The sequence below is a fragment of the Pyxicephalus adspersus genome, chromosome 5 (assembly GCF_032062135.1).
Source record: "Pyxicephalus adspersus chromosome 5, UCB_Pads_2.0, whole genome shotgun sequence".
Lineage (NCBI taxonomy): Eukaryota > Metazoa > Chordata > Amphibia > Anura > Pyxicephalidae > Pyxicephalus > Pyxicephalus adspersus.
In genome coordinates this window covers 64,988,430-65,008,202 of record NC_092862.1, presented here as the reverse complement: position 1 = coordinate 65,008,202, position 19,773 = coordinate 64,988,430, and the positions used below count along the sequence as shown (strand labels likewise).

Sequence of the window (19,773 nt, the reverse complement as noted above, 5' to 3'; positions counted from 1 at the left end):
AGCTCAGGCATTGATGTAAGTTGATGGACATAACAGGCAAAGCATTAGGTTGCCATATGCTGCATGGTGGCCTTTTTAGGCACAGGAAAGCTTTTTTAAGGTATTCCCATGTATTAGTTGATGCTATGCCACTGCCCTATGTGTACTGTCCCGTCTGAACACTATAAAAATACAGAAACGGGTATATTTGAATGTGGATTATTATTACTGGGTATGTTTGCCTCCAGCCTGGGCTGATGTGAATCTCCCAGCATACATCTCAGTATAGAATATTTAGTTGTCACAATCACAGGATCAAGAGCTGGCTAGTTGTTTTCGAGATATCCCACTATAAATGTAAGGAATATGACTGGATAAAAGTCAGTCAACAAGCAGTGCTGCTTTCTGCTAATGGCTAGGCAAAATTCAGGTTTAGGTCCACTTTAAAGGGCTTTAAATGAGAATTACAGAGGCATCTTTGAACCATACCTGGTAATGTTAGAAATCTACCCCATAAAATTTTACTTTTTTCAATGGAAAAAAAAACAGAAAAAAGGAAACAATTACACAAAAGAAAAATGTACAAAAAAATTAAAATAAACACACTCCTAAATAAAGAGGAAAAAGAGATATTTATTTTATATTATGCAAATTTCACCTAAATAATTGAATGAGTGAACTGAAGGATCTGTACAAGAAAAATATTGTGCCTAAATAAACCTCCATGGCACTACTAGCCATCGCTAATTTCTATTTGAAAATTCTTTTAATTGCTAATTATTACTAAGACTATTTGTTGTATGTTGAATTGTAGAATGCTTACAATGTCATTGCCACTCAACAGATCCTCAAGGGCCACCTAGAGTACATTGGCCCTTGTTAACAGGGACACAGCTGTACAAGATGGTAACTCATGTATTGCTTGCATTGGAAACCTCATATGCCCTAAATGCTTCCAGTAACCCCATGGTGTAGTATTATGCAAATCTAATGCTGTACTTATCGTCATCTTGTAGCTGTGCCTGAACATCCTGCCCAAAGATTTTCATGTAAAACAAATAATCCCACAATGTTTCATCTTCTAAATATACTTAAAAGTTTAAAGTATATATAGCATATGTAACGTAAAGGTTTGATTGTTTTCAATAGAACCTTTGCTTCAAAATAGTGACACAGAAAAAAAATGTATTTCTGCTGGATTTTAGCTAGAAAGGTTGATCTCTTCTCCGTGAAAATGATTATTTGTAAATTGAAATGACAGTTTAGCGCAAATGATTTCTGGAAAATAAATTCCTTCCATCAAGATGACTGGTATACGAACAATCATACTTATACATGTCAAGCATAAGAAACAAATTATATTTAATCAGCATATTTGAAGCGTAAGAATGAACAGAGGGACTGATGTTCTCACTGCTTTACAACCTAAAAGAAATTCTAGGCAGCTGAATCCAGGTTGTAATAATAGTAAAGTGAGCACCTGCCAAAAAGCCTTAATGGCCAATGAAAATGTATAAATGTTGCAGGGGAAAGGTGGCAAGCAGTGCCTGGAAGATTTATTTCAGCACCATGAATTCTGTTACATTGCATACTATAAAATCTGTCCTGGTGAAGCATCTAATGATTGCAGGAACATGTTTTATAAACAGGGTAAACCACCAGCAACTGATTACAGAGGGACAATATTCTTGTAGAAATCTGCCATACCACCTAGTGGTAGAAGCATGTAATAAAGAATACATCTGTATGTATGCCTTATCTAAAATGTTTTAATACTTATATCAGATGAACTGCAACATCTCACTAAAAAAGAAGACATACTCTGCATGTATGTAATTATTTGGTAACTTATTTTTATAATAAAAAAATTTAAATTCGTCTGAATGAGATTATTTGTATGTGTGCTGTATTATGAGTGCTTTTTATGTTTTCCTCCTGTAGTCACAACCTTTCCTGATGAATTATTCCCTGATCACTTTCCATATATATATGTGATGTTGTTGATGCCTATCAAAATGAAAATAAAGAATGTTAAAAAAAAATAGAATAAAAATAATTGTGTGTAATACATTTCAAAACTGCATATGAAATTGCCAAACTGAACTTGTCCAGATTACTTTTCAGAACTAAACATGAAATAATTTGAATCAGCCTTCTAACGGCTAAGGGTAGTTGGTTTTATTTCTTTACTATGGCTTTTCTTAAAAGTTTGAGACATGGCAAGCATTTTAACATACTATGTTAAGGCTTGGACAACTCTGCTAAAAGCACCCGGCAGCTCCAGTATGGAATTGTTATATGCAGATCTTCAAGTAGACCTATACTGAAGAATTTATTGGATGTTAATAAGATGATCTTTTGATGTCAGTAGTTTCAAGAAACCTTTGTGAAGTTAAACTGCCTTTGTGATTGAGACCCCTTCTATCCAACTCACAAACTTCATTCTTACTCTGCCTGAAATAGGCATCACAGTGAATGGCTCACTGCTTAGGAACTGGTGGGCAACGAAGTCAGGTAATGACTTATGTTCATGCAAAACACGCTATTAGTGGTTCTTTTCCTTTCTGATTACTTTCATTTGAACATACCGGTAGTTGTTATATTCTTGTGAGGTGTTTGGTGGAATGTCAGTTTAATAAAATGTTATAATAATGCCCTTACTGGAGTGAGTTCAGTTAGCTTCCAACAGATTGGTACAGTATTGTGTTACTGATAGGTCAATCATAGCTTTCCTTCTTCAAACAACTGAAAGTTCTCTTTCTCAGGTAACAGCTGCAGCATTAGCCTTGAGACTGTACAATCTGTATTCAATTCTCCCATAGTGAAGGTCAAAGTGGTTTAGATGGCTATCTAGGCTGACCTTCTAGTGAAAATGTTAGTTACTTGTTATGCTGATTCTCAATTGTTATTTTTTTTACTGACTTGAAACTTCTGAATAGTCAGGTACAGAGGATGTGAGAAACATTCCTATTAAGATAGGAATGAGTACAGATTATTGTATATTTGTCCATAGCACAGTATGGAAATGCCAGAGATCTTTTGTGCAGGAATACCAATAAAGTGAATAAATACTGCAGTACAAGCTAAGTACAAGGAAAGCACTTGGCTTCATATTTTATATACTTAGCACTTTACATAAATCCCCCAAACACTAAAGAGTGCTTGGTGATCCAAGCTGCACCCCGCTATAAAACCATTCCCAGACACATATACCTTTTAGAAATGGCCATTACTATATACTTCATTATTAAAGGTTTCTCACAATTTTAACATATGTCTATTACAATGCAAATGTAATATTATAAACTTTTTAAAGCAAATCAGTAACATAATAATGTAAGATTTCAATAAAAATATATAACCCATAAGGTTCAAACGCTTAACATTATGAATAGAAAAACACGGACTTCTCCAGTAGATGGCAGCACAACACAAAAGATTGAAAGCACACATTCAGTGTACACGCATTCTAAGTAACATGTGATGAGATGGTTATGTCTGCATACTGATCCCTCCTCTGCTCAGCTCTGTGCTCCATCAAGTGTTGTTAAGTATTAAATGTGACGGGTAAATCTCGCTTTAGATCTACTTTAATGTAAACCTGTTGCAAATTAAACTGAGATAATGGTGGAAATAACACATATGTAATTACCTTTAGCAAAAATGTATTTCCAAAGGGATTACTAAAATTCAGAAGTACAAGTAGTAGTGATGAAAGCAATGATATAAAAATGTCATAGTAAAATCATTGCTAGATCTAGTAGGCAGTACAAACAATTATGAAATGCAAAGTCCTATAACTTATTGCAAACAATGAGAATTCTGATTTGATACAACAGACCACTCTGTTTGTTATATAATTTTAGCCTGTACTATACTTAGCAACTGCAGGTGAAATTGGACTGGATACCTAAATAAATAAAGACTAATTCTAGGCACAGCTTTTTTTTAATGCTATATATTCTAAAACTAAAAAAATACCTTCTTGGTGTTCTCATTACTTTATGAGCACTATATACTCTCCACAAGGTACATCACCAAATACTTTAAATGTAACAACTATAGAAAAGTATCAAAAATTGGTCTGTTTTATTAAGTTATACGGCCTGATTTATTAAAACATTTCTTCAAAATCAGTCGCTATTAGTTGGCAAATGCCTTCAAACCTGGACCAGATCCATTCCAGGTTTGCTGGATCACTCCAGGTCTTTCTTGATAGTCTATCTTCTCCAGTCTTGAAGAGCTTTAATAAATCAGGCCCATATAGTTTAGGATGTAATACAAATTAAAAGACTACCCCAACACAATAAAGCTAAATACATCAGTTATACCACTGATCTAGAGATGTATTCAATAAAAGGTAAGTACAGTAACCAACCTTGTTCTTGCACCCTACATATCATCATTGTATTTTGTACTGCATTATGAAACTGAATGTATTTGTGATATACAAAGCTGAACATCCTCTTACCAGATATTTTAATAGGGCTCTGGAAACTTGGCTGAATCTTGTGAACATTGTCATTTTTTAACACCTGGTCCAGTGGTGACCTCTCAAAGAAAGTGAGGACAACTTCTGATCTTGAATACTGTAAAAATAAAAGAGATTTATGTACAGGCTGATTTGGAAGAATAAAGAATGGGTATGCTTTGGATACTGCTGCAAATTGTACAGTGTTTACAATATGTGCAGTTGTTAAAAAGATGACAGTACATAAATAATACTATGTATACATGAAACTAGTAAATTGTCAGGAATGTGAGGCTTGGATTAGAGGTTATTCCCCCTCATTTTACCTAGGAAAGGGGGTTAAGGGACCTGAAAATGGCTCCAGTCAAACTGCAAATTTGTGACTCTTTTTTTGGGATCCTGGTTTGTCTTTGAAAAACTGGGTGGGCCAACATCCCTTTGCCAGGCTCTGGATTACCTGGCTGAGCAAGCTAAAACAATTCCTCTAGAGTTGATGTTTAAGACGGTTCTACATGTAGGTGTGGTACAACCTCAGAGATTGCTCTAACAGAAAGTCTGCAAGGCAACATACCAGATCCTGAAAGGCCTGTGGTGGCCTACATGTTAAGAGAGCAGTGATGTAAGAACAACAGCTCAAGATAAGAAGGTTCAGAAGTGCTCAGAGGAGCCAAGAAAGTTTCCAAATTTAGGTCAGCTGGACCTTTAGCTCTGGGAAAGAATGTATCAGAGTGTGTTGAGAGCAAGACAGGAAAAGGCTGTCAGCAGGCTGTGCTGCCAACAAGGTCGGAAGATTAAGGCAAGACTGTATTGTCTTAAACCTGGAGGGTTCATCTTTCATTTGTTTTCTGCTGACCCAGTACTCCTGTGTGGGAAGACTGCATTCTTTGTTTTGTTTTTCCTGTGATGGAAGCAAAAAAATGTGGGCAGAACATGCCATAATCCAAACTGATGTCTGGAGTACCTCTGTTAACCTCTCACAAAGAATAACGTAAAGACATAACTACTGACAACTTATATGTATTATATGTGACTGTATTACACTTTACACTACAACCAAAGACTCCTCTTTCACAGTCTAAATAAGTCCTAAATCCTTTTTATTCATGTCCCATGTGCTCTCCCTCCCTGACACTGCAGCTCACAATGGGAGGGTTTCAGTTACTGTAAACCTAAAAACCTAAAATAGTTAGGACTGAATGTGATCCGGTGCTGAGTGATATCCCACAGGCTTGTAAATCAGCAGTGACAATATTGATAGCAATGTCGCCTGTAACATTCACCCCCACTGTAGTGCAAGTAGGCATAGCCTACATTAAAATTGCAACTCTGCTCCAAATACCATCGCTGAAAGCTGGATTGAGTGGATTTTTACAGGCAGGATCAAAAGATATTTATGAGGCTTAAAAGGGGGTCTAATGAAATTTGTAACAGCAGATGTGTTTATATTTAATAGCTATAACACCTATTGTTTTAAAATGGGAAATCATAGTTTTAATTTAAAAATAAAAGCCCAGGATCACATGACACAACATGCCTAGTAGGACTAAAACAGATTCTAGGTTTAGTTTAAATTCCTACATCAGTTTTATTCACTTTTTATGTACAATCTATACAGCAGGCGATGAGAATATTCCTCTTAACCTATGTGACTTTATTAAACTGTTGTGATGTTATGGGTTGTTGCCCTTTGCACATCATTACAGTTTATTGTACTGTTGGACATATTTAACAAGCAAACAAATGTAATACTTTACCTCAAGCAACCACTGAAAATCAACCTTCATCACTTTGCAGCAGACAGAACCGGGAAATATCATTTTGACTTACTTCTGTGGGTCCTGTGTGGGTTACTACACTTAACACTTTCTCTTTGACCCAAACGATGAAGTACCATCCTAAATGGCTGCCTATAGTAATCAGCTGTGAAATAACTTCAGAACTGATGATGCTGCATTCTCTTCCAGGCAATATACTAAAAATAATTAACTCCATTCACCTACAGACAGATTAACACTGCCAGAAATGCTAAAGGGGTTTACCTGCAGTATGAAACTTTACACACAGAATACATCATCCCGGTGTATGGTATTGGAACTGTTTTCCATGGAGAACTATCCAAAAATGCCTTTACTTTGCAACCCTTTTAAGAAAAATGTATTTTAAAAATGTCCTCACTCATATGAAACCTGTATATTTAAATCTTAAATATCGAGCACCTGGTATACCATTGGTATATCAATCGATGTGTCATCGTATAAAGATAAAAAGAGTCCCCTAATGCCCAATGACTGCTAATTTATCCAGGTTGCTGGCCCTGAAAATGTGGCACAGGAGCTGACTATATAATTCTAACAGAAGTTTCTGGGAATTTTATTGCAAGATCTACAGAAAACCATAGCAAAAGTTGGTATCAAAGTGCACACAACAACCAGAAGGAGAATGCCCTACAGCATTAAACTGCAACACAAAAAAACTAAAAACTAAAGCAAGAACACAGACTAGGCTTTCTAGACTGAGAAGAGCCTCATACCATTTAGGGCAGGGGTGGGCAAACTTTTTTAGTCAGGGGCGACAACCTGAAAAAAAAATTTGCCAGAGGGGCTGGGTCGATGGTATAGTGGGCGGGGTTATGCCATCATGACGCCCCTGAGCGTGACGTCATGATGGTATAACCCCGCCCACTCTCCCATCGCAAGCTCAGAGCCTGTGAAAGGAGAGTGGGCGGGTTGTGTTACTGCATACAACCTGCCCACTCTCCCATCGCAGGCTCAGATCCAGGGGCGGGTTTCGCGGCTCTGGCCAGTGCGCCCCCCCTTCCTTTTCCTGACCTTGCTCGGGGTCGCACCGTCCAGAGCCACGGAACACCCAAAGGGCCAGAGAAACATCCCTATTGGGCCGTATACAGCCCGCAGGCCATAGTTTGCCCGTGCCTGATCTAGGGAATTGTGGTGAAAATGTTATGGTTTGGTAATGTTTTGCTGCTTCTGGGCCTGTGAAACTTGTAGTTATCTAGTCAGCTATGAATTCTGCATCATTTCAAGGTCTTCTAAATAAGAATGTTAGACCATCTATCCAAGAATCTGAGGAAATTTGGACACAATCCAACACACACCAAACAAATGCAGAAAATGCAGTGCAAGAGCTGACTATTTGAATTGAAAAGAAGCCTCCAAGGAGCCAAAAATATTATTGCAAGATCTGCAGAAAATTTTAGCAACATTTCAAAGTTTTCTAAATAGGAATGTAAGGCCATCTACCAAAGAATCTGAGGAAAGTTTAAATCATTGGACACAATCCAACACACACCAACAAATCCACAAAGGAACGTCAAAAGCCCCAATTAGAATCCCATTAAAATGTTGTTGGGGGATTTGAAATGCACAGTTCAGGCAAGAAAACCCACAAACATCTTGCAAGCAACTGAAAGAAATGTTCAATAGGAAGTCATACAGAACACCTAAAAAAATTTTTTTTTGCTAAAGGCGATAATACTAGTCAATGGTGTTCTTAACTTTTGCCATGGTACACTGTTATACCTGTTGATAGGATTGTGGTTGTATTGAGATATTTTACCTTCATTTGTTAGCATTGTTTAAATAAAGATCCAATGTTCTCCTTCAAAAATAAACAATTTCCATGTTATGATAGAATCATGTCTTATTTATTCATGTGATTGTATCATTATCATTATTTTATGTATGTGATAGACACTTTATTACCAGCTTTACAACAGATTTAAATAGAAATAGCAGACAAAAACAGTTCAAAAACAACAGTGGATCCAATATATCAGTAAAGGTTCAGTATGTATGTGAATGTAATATATCAGTAAACCTTTGATGTATGTGAAAGGGTTAACAAGGTTTGGGGTAAGCCCCAAACCTTGTTAACCCTTTCACATACATCAAAGGTACCCCAACAGATTTAAAAAGGCAGTTCACAAAAGGAATTGATAGTAATACATTGCTAATTATAGAAATGTTAAATGACCTATTCATGATTCATTCAGAGGAAGCCAAATATTTTAATACGGAATACTTGGTCAATGACAAGGCATGACCTCTAAAGTTACTTACAACTTTATGGTAATGCAGCTGTACACATTACTAACTTAGCAATTACTGTATACTTTTATTGGTTAAATCTAAAGATTTAGGACTTTGCTAATATATATATATATATATATATATATATATATATACATACATATATAGACATTTTGCATATCTGGCTACTTTCTTCTGACACATGTAATAAGATATTCGTAATGTTCTTTTTATTTACAAAAATAAAGTGTTTGAGCAAGTCACTATTTCAAGAAGATAAATGCAAAGTAATGAAAAATAACTGGATTTAGGGATAACTTAAAAATAACTTCAGAGGTTGCTAGATCCTCCTTTAAATAAACCATTTAATTGTGGTTCAGAAACTTTCCACATAACAGCTCTTATTTTCAGGCTTTCCAAGCATTCTGATCTCCATGGAATTGTCCTGGAATTTGAACCAAGTACCACAGTACTGCAAACCCAACCCATGTTCAGGCACTGAGTGCTGGAATATTTCTTTCAACACCTGATGCCGATATCATACCTCTGATCTATTCAGGTCCTTTACAGGTGTGTGGAAAAAAGCTCCACACACTGTGTGATCCAAACCAACGTGCTAGTCTGAGATGTAAAGGGGCTTATAGGGGAGAAGGCAACATGATGATCTAGGATCTGGAGAGGGCAATTTTAAAGGTCTATTGGGACTTAGCTGAGGAATTTCCAAGACATTTGTTTTTTAACTGACACAGACAAGGGCATCATTTTCCTATCACTGATGCTGAATCACCTTTTCCTCACATTAACAGAATGACACTGGAGCATTTTTACGCTACCACTGAACCACTAATTCTTCTCCCACTGATCACTTATCCTAGGGTAATTTTCCTCCGATCAATAGCACCAAGGCAATTTTCTCCCACTGACTGATGATGCTGAACATTTTTCTGCCATTGACCATCCACTGTTTAAAGAGAACCTGACATCCTTTGAAGATTCAGTTGTTATATACAAGGCTGTTTTGGAATATCTCAACTGTATGTCTGTTCAACAATTCAGTTGGTCAATGGACTCAATAGATTAAAAAAATAAAAATTTCTTCTGAATGACATTACTAGTAAACAAATAAAACATAAGGATAATTCTATATATATATATATATATATATATGATAAGTACCAATTGTAGATATTGATAAATATTGACTATGACATACTTACTTTACAAGGCATATTAATGACAATCTTCAGGAGCTTTTCAACTTCATTCAGTCTGGCCTCTATTTCATGAGCATCTTTTATTGTGATGAGTCCTAAAAAGAGATAAAACTATAGGTAAAGCTCTCTCTCTAATGTTTCCAACAAAGTTTTATTTATTTACAAACAAGCTTATTAATAAATGTGGAAAATTATGTGCTAAGCACAGCAACGCAGCAATCAAGCAGATTTAATTTCACTGAAGTCAAATTAGGTAAGCAAGGACACTAATTGGTAACTAAATGGCAGATTGCACAATGAGGTAGGAAGATAACTTTGTAGCTTTAACCATTTAAGGGGAATAATAGATTTGTATAGACTGCTGAGTAGTTAGAACCTCAAAAATGTATTTATGTTATTGAATATTTAATAATCTAAGCATGGCTTTCCTCTATATCATAGTTTAAAAAAGCAACATTTTTTGTATGAACACAGGCAGATAGATGCAGGGTCCCCTTCCTCTCCTTCCCTTGTTGGGTGGATCAATTCCAGGTTTGCTGGATCACCCAATGTCACTAATGAAAGTGTATCTTCTCCAGCCTTGGAGAGCTTTAATAAATAAGGCCCAATGACACTATTCTCGCAGCTTTTAACTACTGTAACGGTAGGATGCGCTGATGATGCACCCTCATGAGGTGGGGGTCCATGATGGTCCAGGCTCACAGGCAGTGGGTTGAATAATAGGCTAGGTTTTATCCATCTGGAGCTGGACTGGCGCTGGATTACAGAATACTGGGCCAGGGAGAAGGTGAGTATTACCGTATTTTTTGCCATATAAGTTGCACTTTTTCTTCCCCAAAACTGGGGGGGAAAAGTTAGTGCGTCCTATACGACAAATGTGTTAAAAAAAATAATTAAAATATTATACTCACCCGATACCCGATCCTGCGTGTGTCTCATCAGAAGGGGAATACCGGTATGAATGGCACATGAGTGATCAGAAGGGGAATAATCTTTCAGAAACTTTTTTTCTAGATTTTCCTCCTTTAAAATTGGGTGCGTCTTATATTCCGGAGCGTCTTATACGGCGAAAAATACGGTACATAAATGCTGTCTATTTAGTTTTACAAAGTGGATCAAGGACATCTAACTGGACTTATGCTAGCCATATTCGATGTAACATTTCCAATTTATTAGACAAAACCAATGTTTTTAACTATTAAAACAGATGAATTCTCAAACAAGTGGATGATACATCAAAACTTGTAGTCAACTGCACAGGGTCTATTTATGTGTTAGTTGCATTATTGATCATAAATACCCTTGTGGGAGAATAGCAAACTGTATGGTTGGTGTTAGGCTTTGAAGAATACTCTTTGCTAAATAAAAGGTTTAAACTTTAATGCTTTGGAGCCAATTGAATTTTTCAATTCATTTTTTCATTTTTTTATGTACTACTGATGAATAATTTCATTTCTGTCTAAGGTAACCTTTACTAAAGTAATTCTATAAAATATTTTACATACTTTAAATAATAAAAGAAGCTGTTTACTGTATCTCATATATGCCACTTTCATACTTGTGGTTGAAAACTATGCGGCAAGCCACAAACTACTGCTATTCACCAAGAAAGGGCAAACCCCAAAATGAGTTAAAGCACTTGCATGCGTTGCCCTTGTGTTTTTTGTTCCTAGAGAAGGAATAGGAACTGCAAGACCAGAAGGGACATGTCGCTTTCAAGAACCATGCTGCAACCCAACTGCAACACAACCGTGTGCAAAAATGCATGCAAAATGTGGTTCCTAATGGCTCCATTACAGTTGAATGGGAGCGCAGTTCTGAATGCAGTACAATGCTGCCATTGACCACAAGTCTGAAATGGGCCTTACTGTGAAGTAATGTCTTTAAACAGATCTATAAAGATCACAACAATCGGTTTATAATTTAAACGCACTGGTTATTTAACATATCTGTCACCTTGCCATGATCTGCTCTGGGGTGTAAACTTTGAAAAGTGATTCCTCCTCGATGCTTAGACATACGAAAATTAATTGGCCTCGTTTTAAAGCACTTTTTTCTGCTTGTTTAGAATATGTAAACAATTTTTGTGTGCATGAACTGGGCTAATTTGTTTTTTATTTTTTTTTTTGCTGGTAGAACAATCTAAATTTGTGTTTACAATGAATTCTCATATTCAGAATGAAACCAGAAAACAAGCTGACAATAGAAGTGCTTGTACTGGAAATCAAACCAGCATTCCAATGGTGTAGATAAAAGCAGATTGAGAATCTAGCATACCAATCAGTAAAAATATTCTCCTACTTGTTGCACACTTCTGGCGACAACAGTGTTTTTTCAAAAGTGAAACCTAGTCTGAATAACCATTTTGGGTATTTTTTAAACAGAAGTTTGTTCCTAGAAGTAAAATTGGTGTAACATATCTATTGAAGCAAATAGGAAATACTGACTTTACTTCCATTATTAATACTTTACCATTAGATACAGAGATAAGAGAACACTAAAAGACTCTTGGCCCAGAAAAAAAAGGTCCAAGGTATCTTTTCAAAAATTGTGCTGTTATATCTTAAGATACAGTAGGTAGTAAAGTAAGTCTTTATCACACACTAAAGTATGTGTTTCAAGCAGAGGATAAACCGCCGATGAAGGTTTAAACTAGGAAGATGGAGTATATAATACTATGCAGTTCTGTTAATTTAAAAGCCATGGTGACTGTGACAGCATCACAATCCCTAGGAGAAGTAAGATAACTCAACTGTCCCTACAGCATTGTTCCCTTGCTGGTCAAATCAGCAAGTTGTCTTTCCATCACCTTTCCTTTACCAGCGAGATTCTGAAGCATTTTAACCAGTGGACAAAGAGCTGTATGATATGTCTCCAGTGTTCTCCCCAGCCCCCCTTCAGCCGGATGCACCACCCAGCAATTTTTAGTGACAACCCGGCTGTTTTTCTGTGGTTAATAAAGAGTTGGGTCACTATACTACCACCTGCCTACAAGTTCTTACCACCCGACTCTTTCTGGGTTGAACACGGGACCCTAACATGTTTTTTGGAATAGAAGATAAGTTGTATTGGCAAAATTAAAGAGGTCTCTACTTGCCCTGTGATATGGCTATATGGTCCAAAAGCTGACCACACTAAAGCTAGGGGACCCTGAAAATAATGGAACAACATCTGCTTTATAAAATACTGAATATATAGCATTATATGGATGTGCAAACCTGGAGAATAGCTAAACACAAATTGTGGCAACTAAAACATTTCACAAAAACAATTCAGCTGTATTTTGCCCAGTCCGACTTGTTTCATGTGATCTTATGATGTAACAATTCGGATACAAGAATGTATAAACATTATTCCTATATCTAACTGTTCAATCTAAGATCAAAGCAAAAAAACAGGTAAGTTTTGTTTTTAAGTGTAAAAACGTCTTTGATCTTGATCATGTTTGACTTAACGATAAAAATTACAGTTGTTCAAATCCACTGCAAACAAAAAGAAAATAACCATTTCCCATAAATATGAAATATTAATTTCTCTAAAATAAATGATTACAGGAATGTATTTTTCATTATGTGTGCAATTTTTTTTTTAACAATGCATTTAACTGTCCCTAGGTAATCAAGAGCCAAGAATGACCATGTGTTAGAATTAAGTGTACCGCCCTGACATGACTTCAATCTAATGCAGTTTAACCTAATTGAAGGCATAAGCTTTGGCCCAAAGCCAAAAATGAACTGTACTAATTAAACTATAAAAGCCTTAAGCTTAAGAACTTGCAAATCCTTTGTGTTTTAGTGCTGCACGTGTGTTAAAATATTTGGTTGAGATTTGCTGGTATGGTTAGCAAGTCAACCACATCATTAAACTCTGTGTTGCAAAGCAAATGCTCTTCTGTACCAGGATTTGTCTCTTGTTCATTTAGAGGTAGACCTAACAGCCTGAAGAACTTTAGAAATTATATTTGTATTCCAGCTGTGGAACATATTTTCTAAACTAACGTAATTACTAAACTAACGTAAAAACGTAAAAAAATTTACTTTATTGTAGTTTGCATTTTAGGGCTTGTGTACATGGACATTTCTCTAAAAAATATGGCTTTATTATCGAACACAAAGCAGCTTAAAAGAATGCATTAAAACACAGAATTATGTTGCTTTGCCTGCAAATCAAATGCATCTCTAATGGAATCTGCTGCAATGATTGGAGTGCAATAAAAAGCAGGTCCAACATAGCTTCAGCTGTCATTCACAACTCTATTAAAGGAAAGTGAAGCTGCTGACTTGCATTTGCATCTTTTCAAGCACTGGTTTAACACAAGTAAACATCGCTGTACCTAAGCCTTTAAAGACATGGATAATGAAAGCCATAATGATAAGATTAGCTTTCATATATTTTCTTACAACTTCAGCTCTTTCTCCTTACGTCTTCTCTGTACACAGTAATTTCACTCTCTTGGAAAATTTGGTTCAGAATTTTCCATGACTATGCATGCTTTTTTTCCTGTGTAATCATCCTTTAAGAACAAGTACGATTTCAGTAAAGACTTAGAGGTAAAGGCTTAGCATGGGCTGCAGATACTTCTGAAATATGCAAATAAAAATACTATAAATGACTAAACTACAACAACAGGATCAGGGTTTTTCAAAGCATACATTAAGATCAGAAACAAATGATTACAAATCTAATCTAATTAGAAGCTTATAAATCTGTCAAGGTTCTAAATCACAAATGTAATTCCAGTTATGTAGCTATGGACAAAGGACAGTGTGTAAATGTGGTTCAAAGGACTATCTTTGTCATTTTTGTAATTTTTTCCAGTCAATGGTGGTAACATGAGCATCCTGACATTAGTATAAGGAATGGAGATCAATAGGTAACCTATAAACAACTAGAAGCTTCTAAACAATCTGTTGGAATAACTTATGTTAAGGTGTCCATGTAGTCAAAACTTTTTTTTTAGCTTTACCTTTTAGATAGATTAGAATCCTACTACATACATCCTACTACTACTAAACTTACATATAGACACCTACATTCATTATAGTAAAAAAAAGAAAGAAAATTCTGGCGCTGCACATTTTGGCGCTGTCACCAAAACAGAAAGTAAAACCTTCCTATTGACACAATTGACAGAGGGGTTGTACTCGTTTCTACTTTCTAAATCCCTTGCCATCCCTTTTTTGCTTTACATTAACTCAATAGTGTATCTCTATACAAAACTCAACAGGTGAGTATCTCAATAAAGAGTATCTCAGCTGATATGATATTATTGCCGACCGAAAACTATGGTACCCTTTTTTTTGCTATATATGTCTCCCTTGTAGTCTATCTCTTATTCCCTCCCAAGTTCCAGGGAGACACCAAGACCTGATAAATCTCTCTATCTTAAGCTACGTACACACTTCCAATAATTATCGTTGGTAAACGAACGACGAACGATCCTGCACGATATCGGCGAACGATCGTATAGCACCGATCCTGTACATGCAGATAACGACACGATCGTTCGCAGATATTGTACACACAATAGATGCGATCGTTTGAGCGATACAGGAAGTGACGTGCACGACAGGAAGTGAACGAACGTTCGTTCATCACGCATGCTCAGACCATGGACGATCAATGAACGACCGTACACACGGTAGATGGTAAACGATCGTCGTCCAATCCGATCCGCCGGTCCGGTCGTTCATTTCCAGCGACTATTCTCGTTCGTCGACGTCGTTGGTTACTTTTTTTACGAACGATTTTTGACCAATCGATCGTTCGTTCGTCGTTCATTTCCAGCGATAAAAATTGGAAGTGTGTACGCAGCTTAAGCCTGAGAGCAAAATAAGAGCCCAACAACAGTTGATTCCCTTCAAAACTACAAAAATCAAATGCAGTTAGACTTTGAAAAAACTTTCCTGCTTGGTTTGCAGCCAAAACCAATATATGTTTAGGTACATCGGAAGCCCTGTATTATCACTATGTACAGTAAATATACAGAAAACACTATATATACTGTACATAAAGTATCATATAAAATATACTGATCAGCCAATGCATTAAATCCAACTGCCTAATATTTTGTAGATCCTCTTGTGTCACCAAAAACAGCTCCGACCCATTGAAGAATGGATTGCACAAGACCTTTAAAGGTGTTTGGTGGTATCTGAAACTTACATTCTTTCCACAGTGCATCTTGATACCATCTTTTTTCCAGGTAGACAACATACACACACTTGGCCATCCACACTGTCTAAAAGAAAATGTTATGCATCAGATAAGGCCACCTTCTTACACTGCTCCATGGTCCAGTCCTGACACATGCCAACGATGGGCATAGATGAGTGTTGGTTACACTGTCCCATATGAAGCAAGTTGTGATGCACTGTGTGTCCCGACACTTTTTCACAATGCCAGCATTAATCTTTTCAGCAATTTGTGCTAAAGTAGTTCTGTGGGATCAAACCAAATGGGCTAAACTCCCCCACTCCCTACCACCTTGCTAATCAATGAGGCTTGAGGGCCCATGATTCTGTCACTAGTTTATTAGTCGCCCTTTGGACCACTTTTGGTAGGCACTAAGCACTGCATACCAAGAACACCCTACAGGACCTGCTGTTTGGGGGTTGTTCTGACCAAGTCATCTTGCCATTAAAGTTTACCCTAAACTGCCTTTATTCAGACATTATCTGGGCTTTACTGACAGTGTGCAGAAGTGTCACAACACCCACTGTCCTTTCCTTGCCATTGATCCATGCATTCCACCTAGCTGGAAAAGTAATAGTCCAATAGCACTCTATTGCTAAAATGTGGCAATGAAACTCCTCTGCCATCCCACCATCACATCATACAGAGGAGGTCTCGTTTATGCAGTAAAGTTTTCCTTATTCAGGGAAATATTTCAGTCATGCTATCTTAGAACTTTGAAGGTCATCTAGCATAACTAAAATGCCTACATAAAATAACATTTTCAGCTCTTAGTATCCTAATCTGTTTATGTCACTCTTTCTTTATCTCTGTTGATGTGTGGATCTGCAGTACTGCAATACATTAGTATACTACTTATAAGCCCTTCCTACCCGATGTCATTAGATACTTGCAAATAAAGACAACACATACATGCATCATAGCAAATATACTCCTTATGGTAATAAACATCATCTTCAACAGTCTTCTCCCTTTTACCTTATTTATGTATACAAAAAACTAAATTAAACACAAATTGTGGTAGTTGACAGAATAATAAACACAACAACGCAAAGCTGAAAGTGAGAATATAATTGAACAGGTTGCTATGGGTAGCACAGGCAGTTCTTGATTCAGATATATAGTTTTTTGTTTCCTGTGGAAATACATCCATGTAACAATTCTCCTATACTTAAAAAGGCTATTGTTTTCTTTGTGTAAATTTCACAAACTCTCCTTTTGCTGAAGAGTAGATTAGCTAGTTTAAATAATTCATTATCTTTGAAGTAAGATATAAAGTAGGCTCAATTATCATACATTTGGCAACAGCTGAAAACCACTAGCTCATTAATTGATGCATGGGTCTGCTGAAAGGAAAACAAAAGACCAAGATAAATATAGAATCCTCAACTAGTCCGAAAATTTCCACTGAGGCAATGGGACCTAAATCATTTCTGGAGAGGTTGAAATACTCAGATTTCATGTATTGACTGAATCTATGTACATACCAGATCTTTATGCATAATTCCTACTTGTGTGTTATAATACTGTACATGCAATGGAGGGTTGAATTTATTTTCAACTGTGCCACAACACAAAAAAGCACTTGTAATGCACTGGATAATAATAAGGCACGTGCTATTTTTTGGAACATGGAGACCCTTGGAGGTCCCACTCAAAAAGATCATTAGTGTAAAATTTGTGGAGGAGCCATATATGAGACCAGTATGGGATGTATGCGATCTAGTTAGCATTCTCACAATAGGTCTGCTTTATTAAAGCTGCGTACACACTTGCAATTTTTGTCGTTGGAAAGGATCTTTCACGATCCTTTCCAACGACAAGGGAGTGCACGATGCATGAACGGTGCTGTACATACAGCACCGTTCATGCTCTATGGAGAGGGGAGGGGGAGAGCGACGGAGCGGCACCCTGCTGCGCGCTCTCCCCTTTCCTTTCATTAGGATCGGCTGTCGTCCATCGTCCGTGGATCCGGCAGGTCGGTCGTCCGGACGATACCGACTGTACACACGGCAGATTTTCGCCCGATAATTGGCCGATGCCGATTATCGGGCGATAAAAATCTGACGTGTGTACGGGGCTTAAAGCTCTCCAAGGCTGGAGAGGATGCACTTTCATCAGTGAAGCTGGGTGATCCAGCAAATCTGAAATGGATCTGGTCCAGGTTTTTAAACATTTGCTAGCAAATGACTTTGAAGAAATCCATTCCATGTTTGCTGTCCAGCATCAGCGATGAAAGTGCATCCTCTCCAGCCTTGGAGAGCTTTAAAAAATCAGAGCCAATGACAGATTCTCTCAGTACAGGTTACATTTAATGTACATGGCCAGCAAATATCCCAAATCATATTCCCAATAAATGGTGTTTGGCTGAACATACATCTTCGGACCACTTTAAAAATAAATAATTCCCTGATATTTTCTTTAATAATCTGATACTAGTAATGCTTTATTTCACTTCAAGAGTTTCTGCTATTGCAGAATTTTACAAAATTACAGAAATACAAAATAACAAAAAACTTTGATGAGTGGATAATAATAAAGGCAGAACATCTGGAAGCAACAAGCTTGGCCTCTGATGTGTACAATCAGTTACTGCTTGGAGCGGCTCTGCCTGAGGCATATGTGATAGCTGTCTCTTTTAACCTGGGCGTATAGATAATATAGTTAAAATAGTTTTCATGTGAAATACAGTTTGTAATGCTTGTCGTATCTGGCTATGAATGGAACATGCAATCATGTGGTAGACAGCTCTCTGCACCATTTCATCTATTTTTTACAAAGCTGCTGACAGACACATTTACTGACCAGACAGAGGTGAAGACCTCTAAAAAGCACAAAGGGATAATTATATACTGCATGCTTTGGAACAGAAGTTATAATAGGTAGTGTGTACCAGGCTTTATGTGTAGAATATTGTAACTTCTGGCCATAGTTTAAGTATGATCCGTCTTCCAAATGTTCCTTTTTGAATTCGGAGTGTCCTTCTTTTAGAATAAAATTCCTCTTTCCCTCTTTCTTCCTCAGTTGTCCCTTTTTTGGGTGAATATATGCACCTCCATAAAAATAGTGTTATTTACAATAATTATATATTTAAATTCAGTATACACTAGTAGTACATTAACACTGCAATAAAACTCTAAAGCAGCATTACACACTTTCATGTGTTTCCTCTTTTCATTGCTATTATTTTTAATATAATAAATCTGGAAAGGGGTGATCTGTGTGAGACCTGTGTGCACAAAACCAAAGATATAAAATGCATTGAATGGCCTTAGATTTATACAATAAACTCATATAAAAATGTTTCTACTCCAGGAATTAAATATTTTCAATATATAATGCTTAAATAAAGATGGTGCCACTCTTCTTGAAGAATAAAAGATAGGAATGATAAACTGTTTGTTAGACGTATTGTGATCCTGAATCCTCAGAGTACAAGTAGTCTGTCTAGTCTCATTGCTTGGTTATAACAAGGGATACAGAGTACATTTTAGCCACTGAGGGAAACCACAGACTACTTTATATGTGACCTGCTTAGAAACACAACGTCAATCTACAATCTGCACAGAAGATTCTGTTTCCACTCCAATAAAGAGCATGCAGAATAAAACTCCACATTGAATCAGATTGCTTCATCCAGTGAAGCTGAAAAGATCTAATGCTATTTAGCTATAAATATTGCACACAACATCTGCCTGGGTGGAGAGAGACAAAAACATTCAGTATTGAAAAGACTTATGGGGCAAAGTTGAAGTTAGGAGTAAAGATCATCCCCAGGCGCACTGCAGGGTGCACACAGAGCTTCTCTGTCAGTATTTGGCACCTCACCGATGCTTCCCTGCCAAATATACGGGATCGCTTTCAGGGC

The 19,773-nt window shown here is 36.8% G+C and overlaps 1 protein-coding gene across 1 annotated transcript in view; it reads right to left on the bottom strand.

The window, feature by feature from the left end:
• Positions 1–19,773, bottom strand: part of PXDC1 (PX domain containing 1) — a 42,038-nt gene that overhangs the window by 12,666 nt on the left and 9,599 nt on the right. The window contains exons 2-3 of the mRNA XM_072411774.1: positions 9,714–9,805; positions 4,451–4,568 (exon numbers count right to left, since the gene is read on the bottom strand). Coding sequence (XP_072267875.1) covers positions 4,451–4,568; positions 9,714–9,805 — 210 coding nt within the window. The remainder of the gene's footprint in view (positions 1–4,450; positions 4,569–9,713; positions 9,806–19,773) is intronic.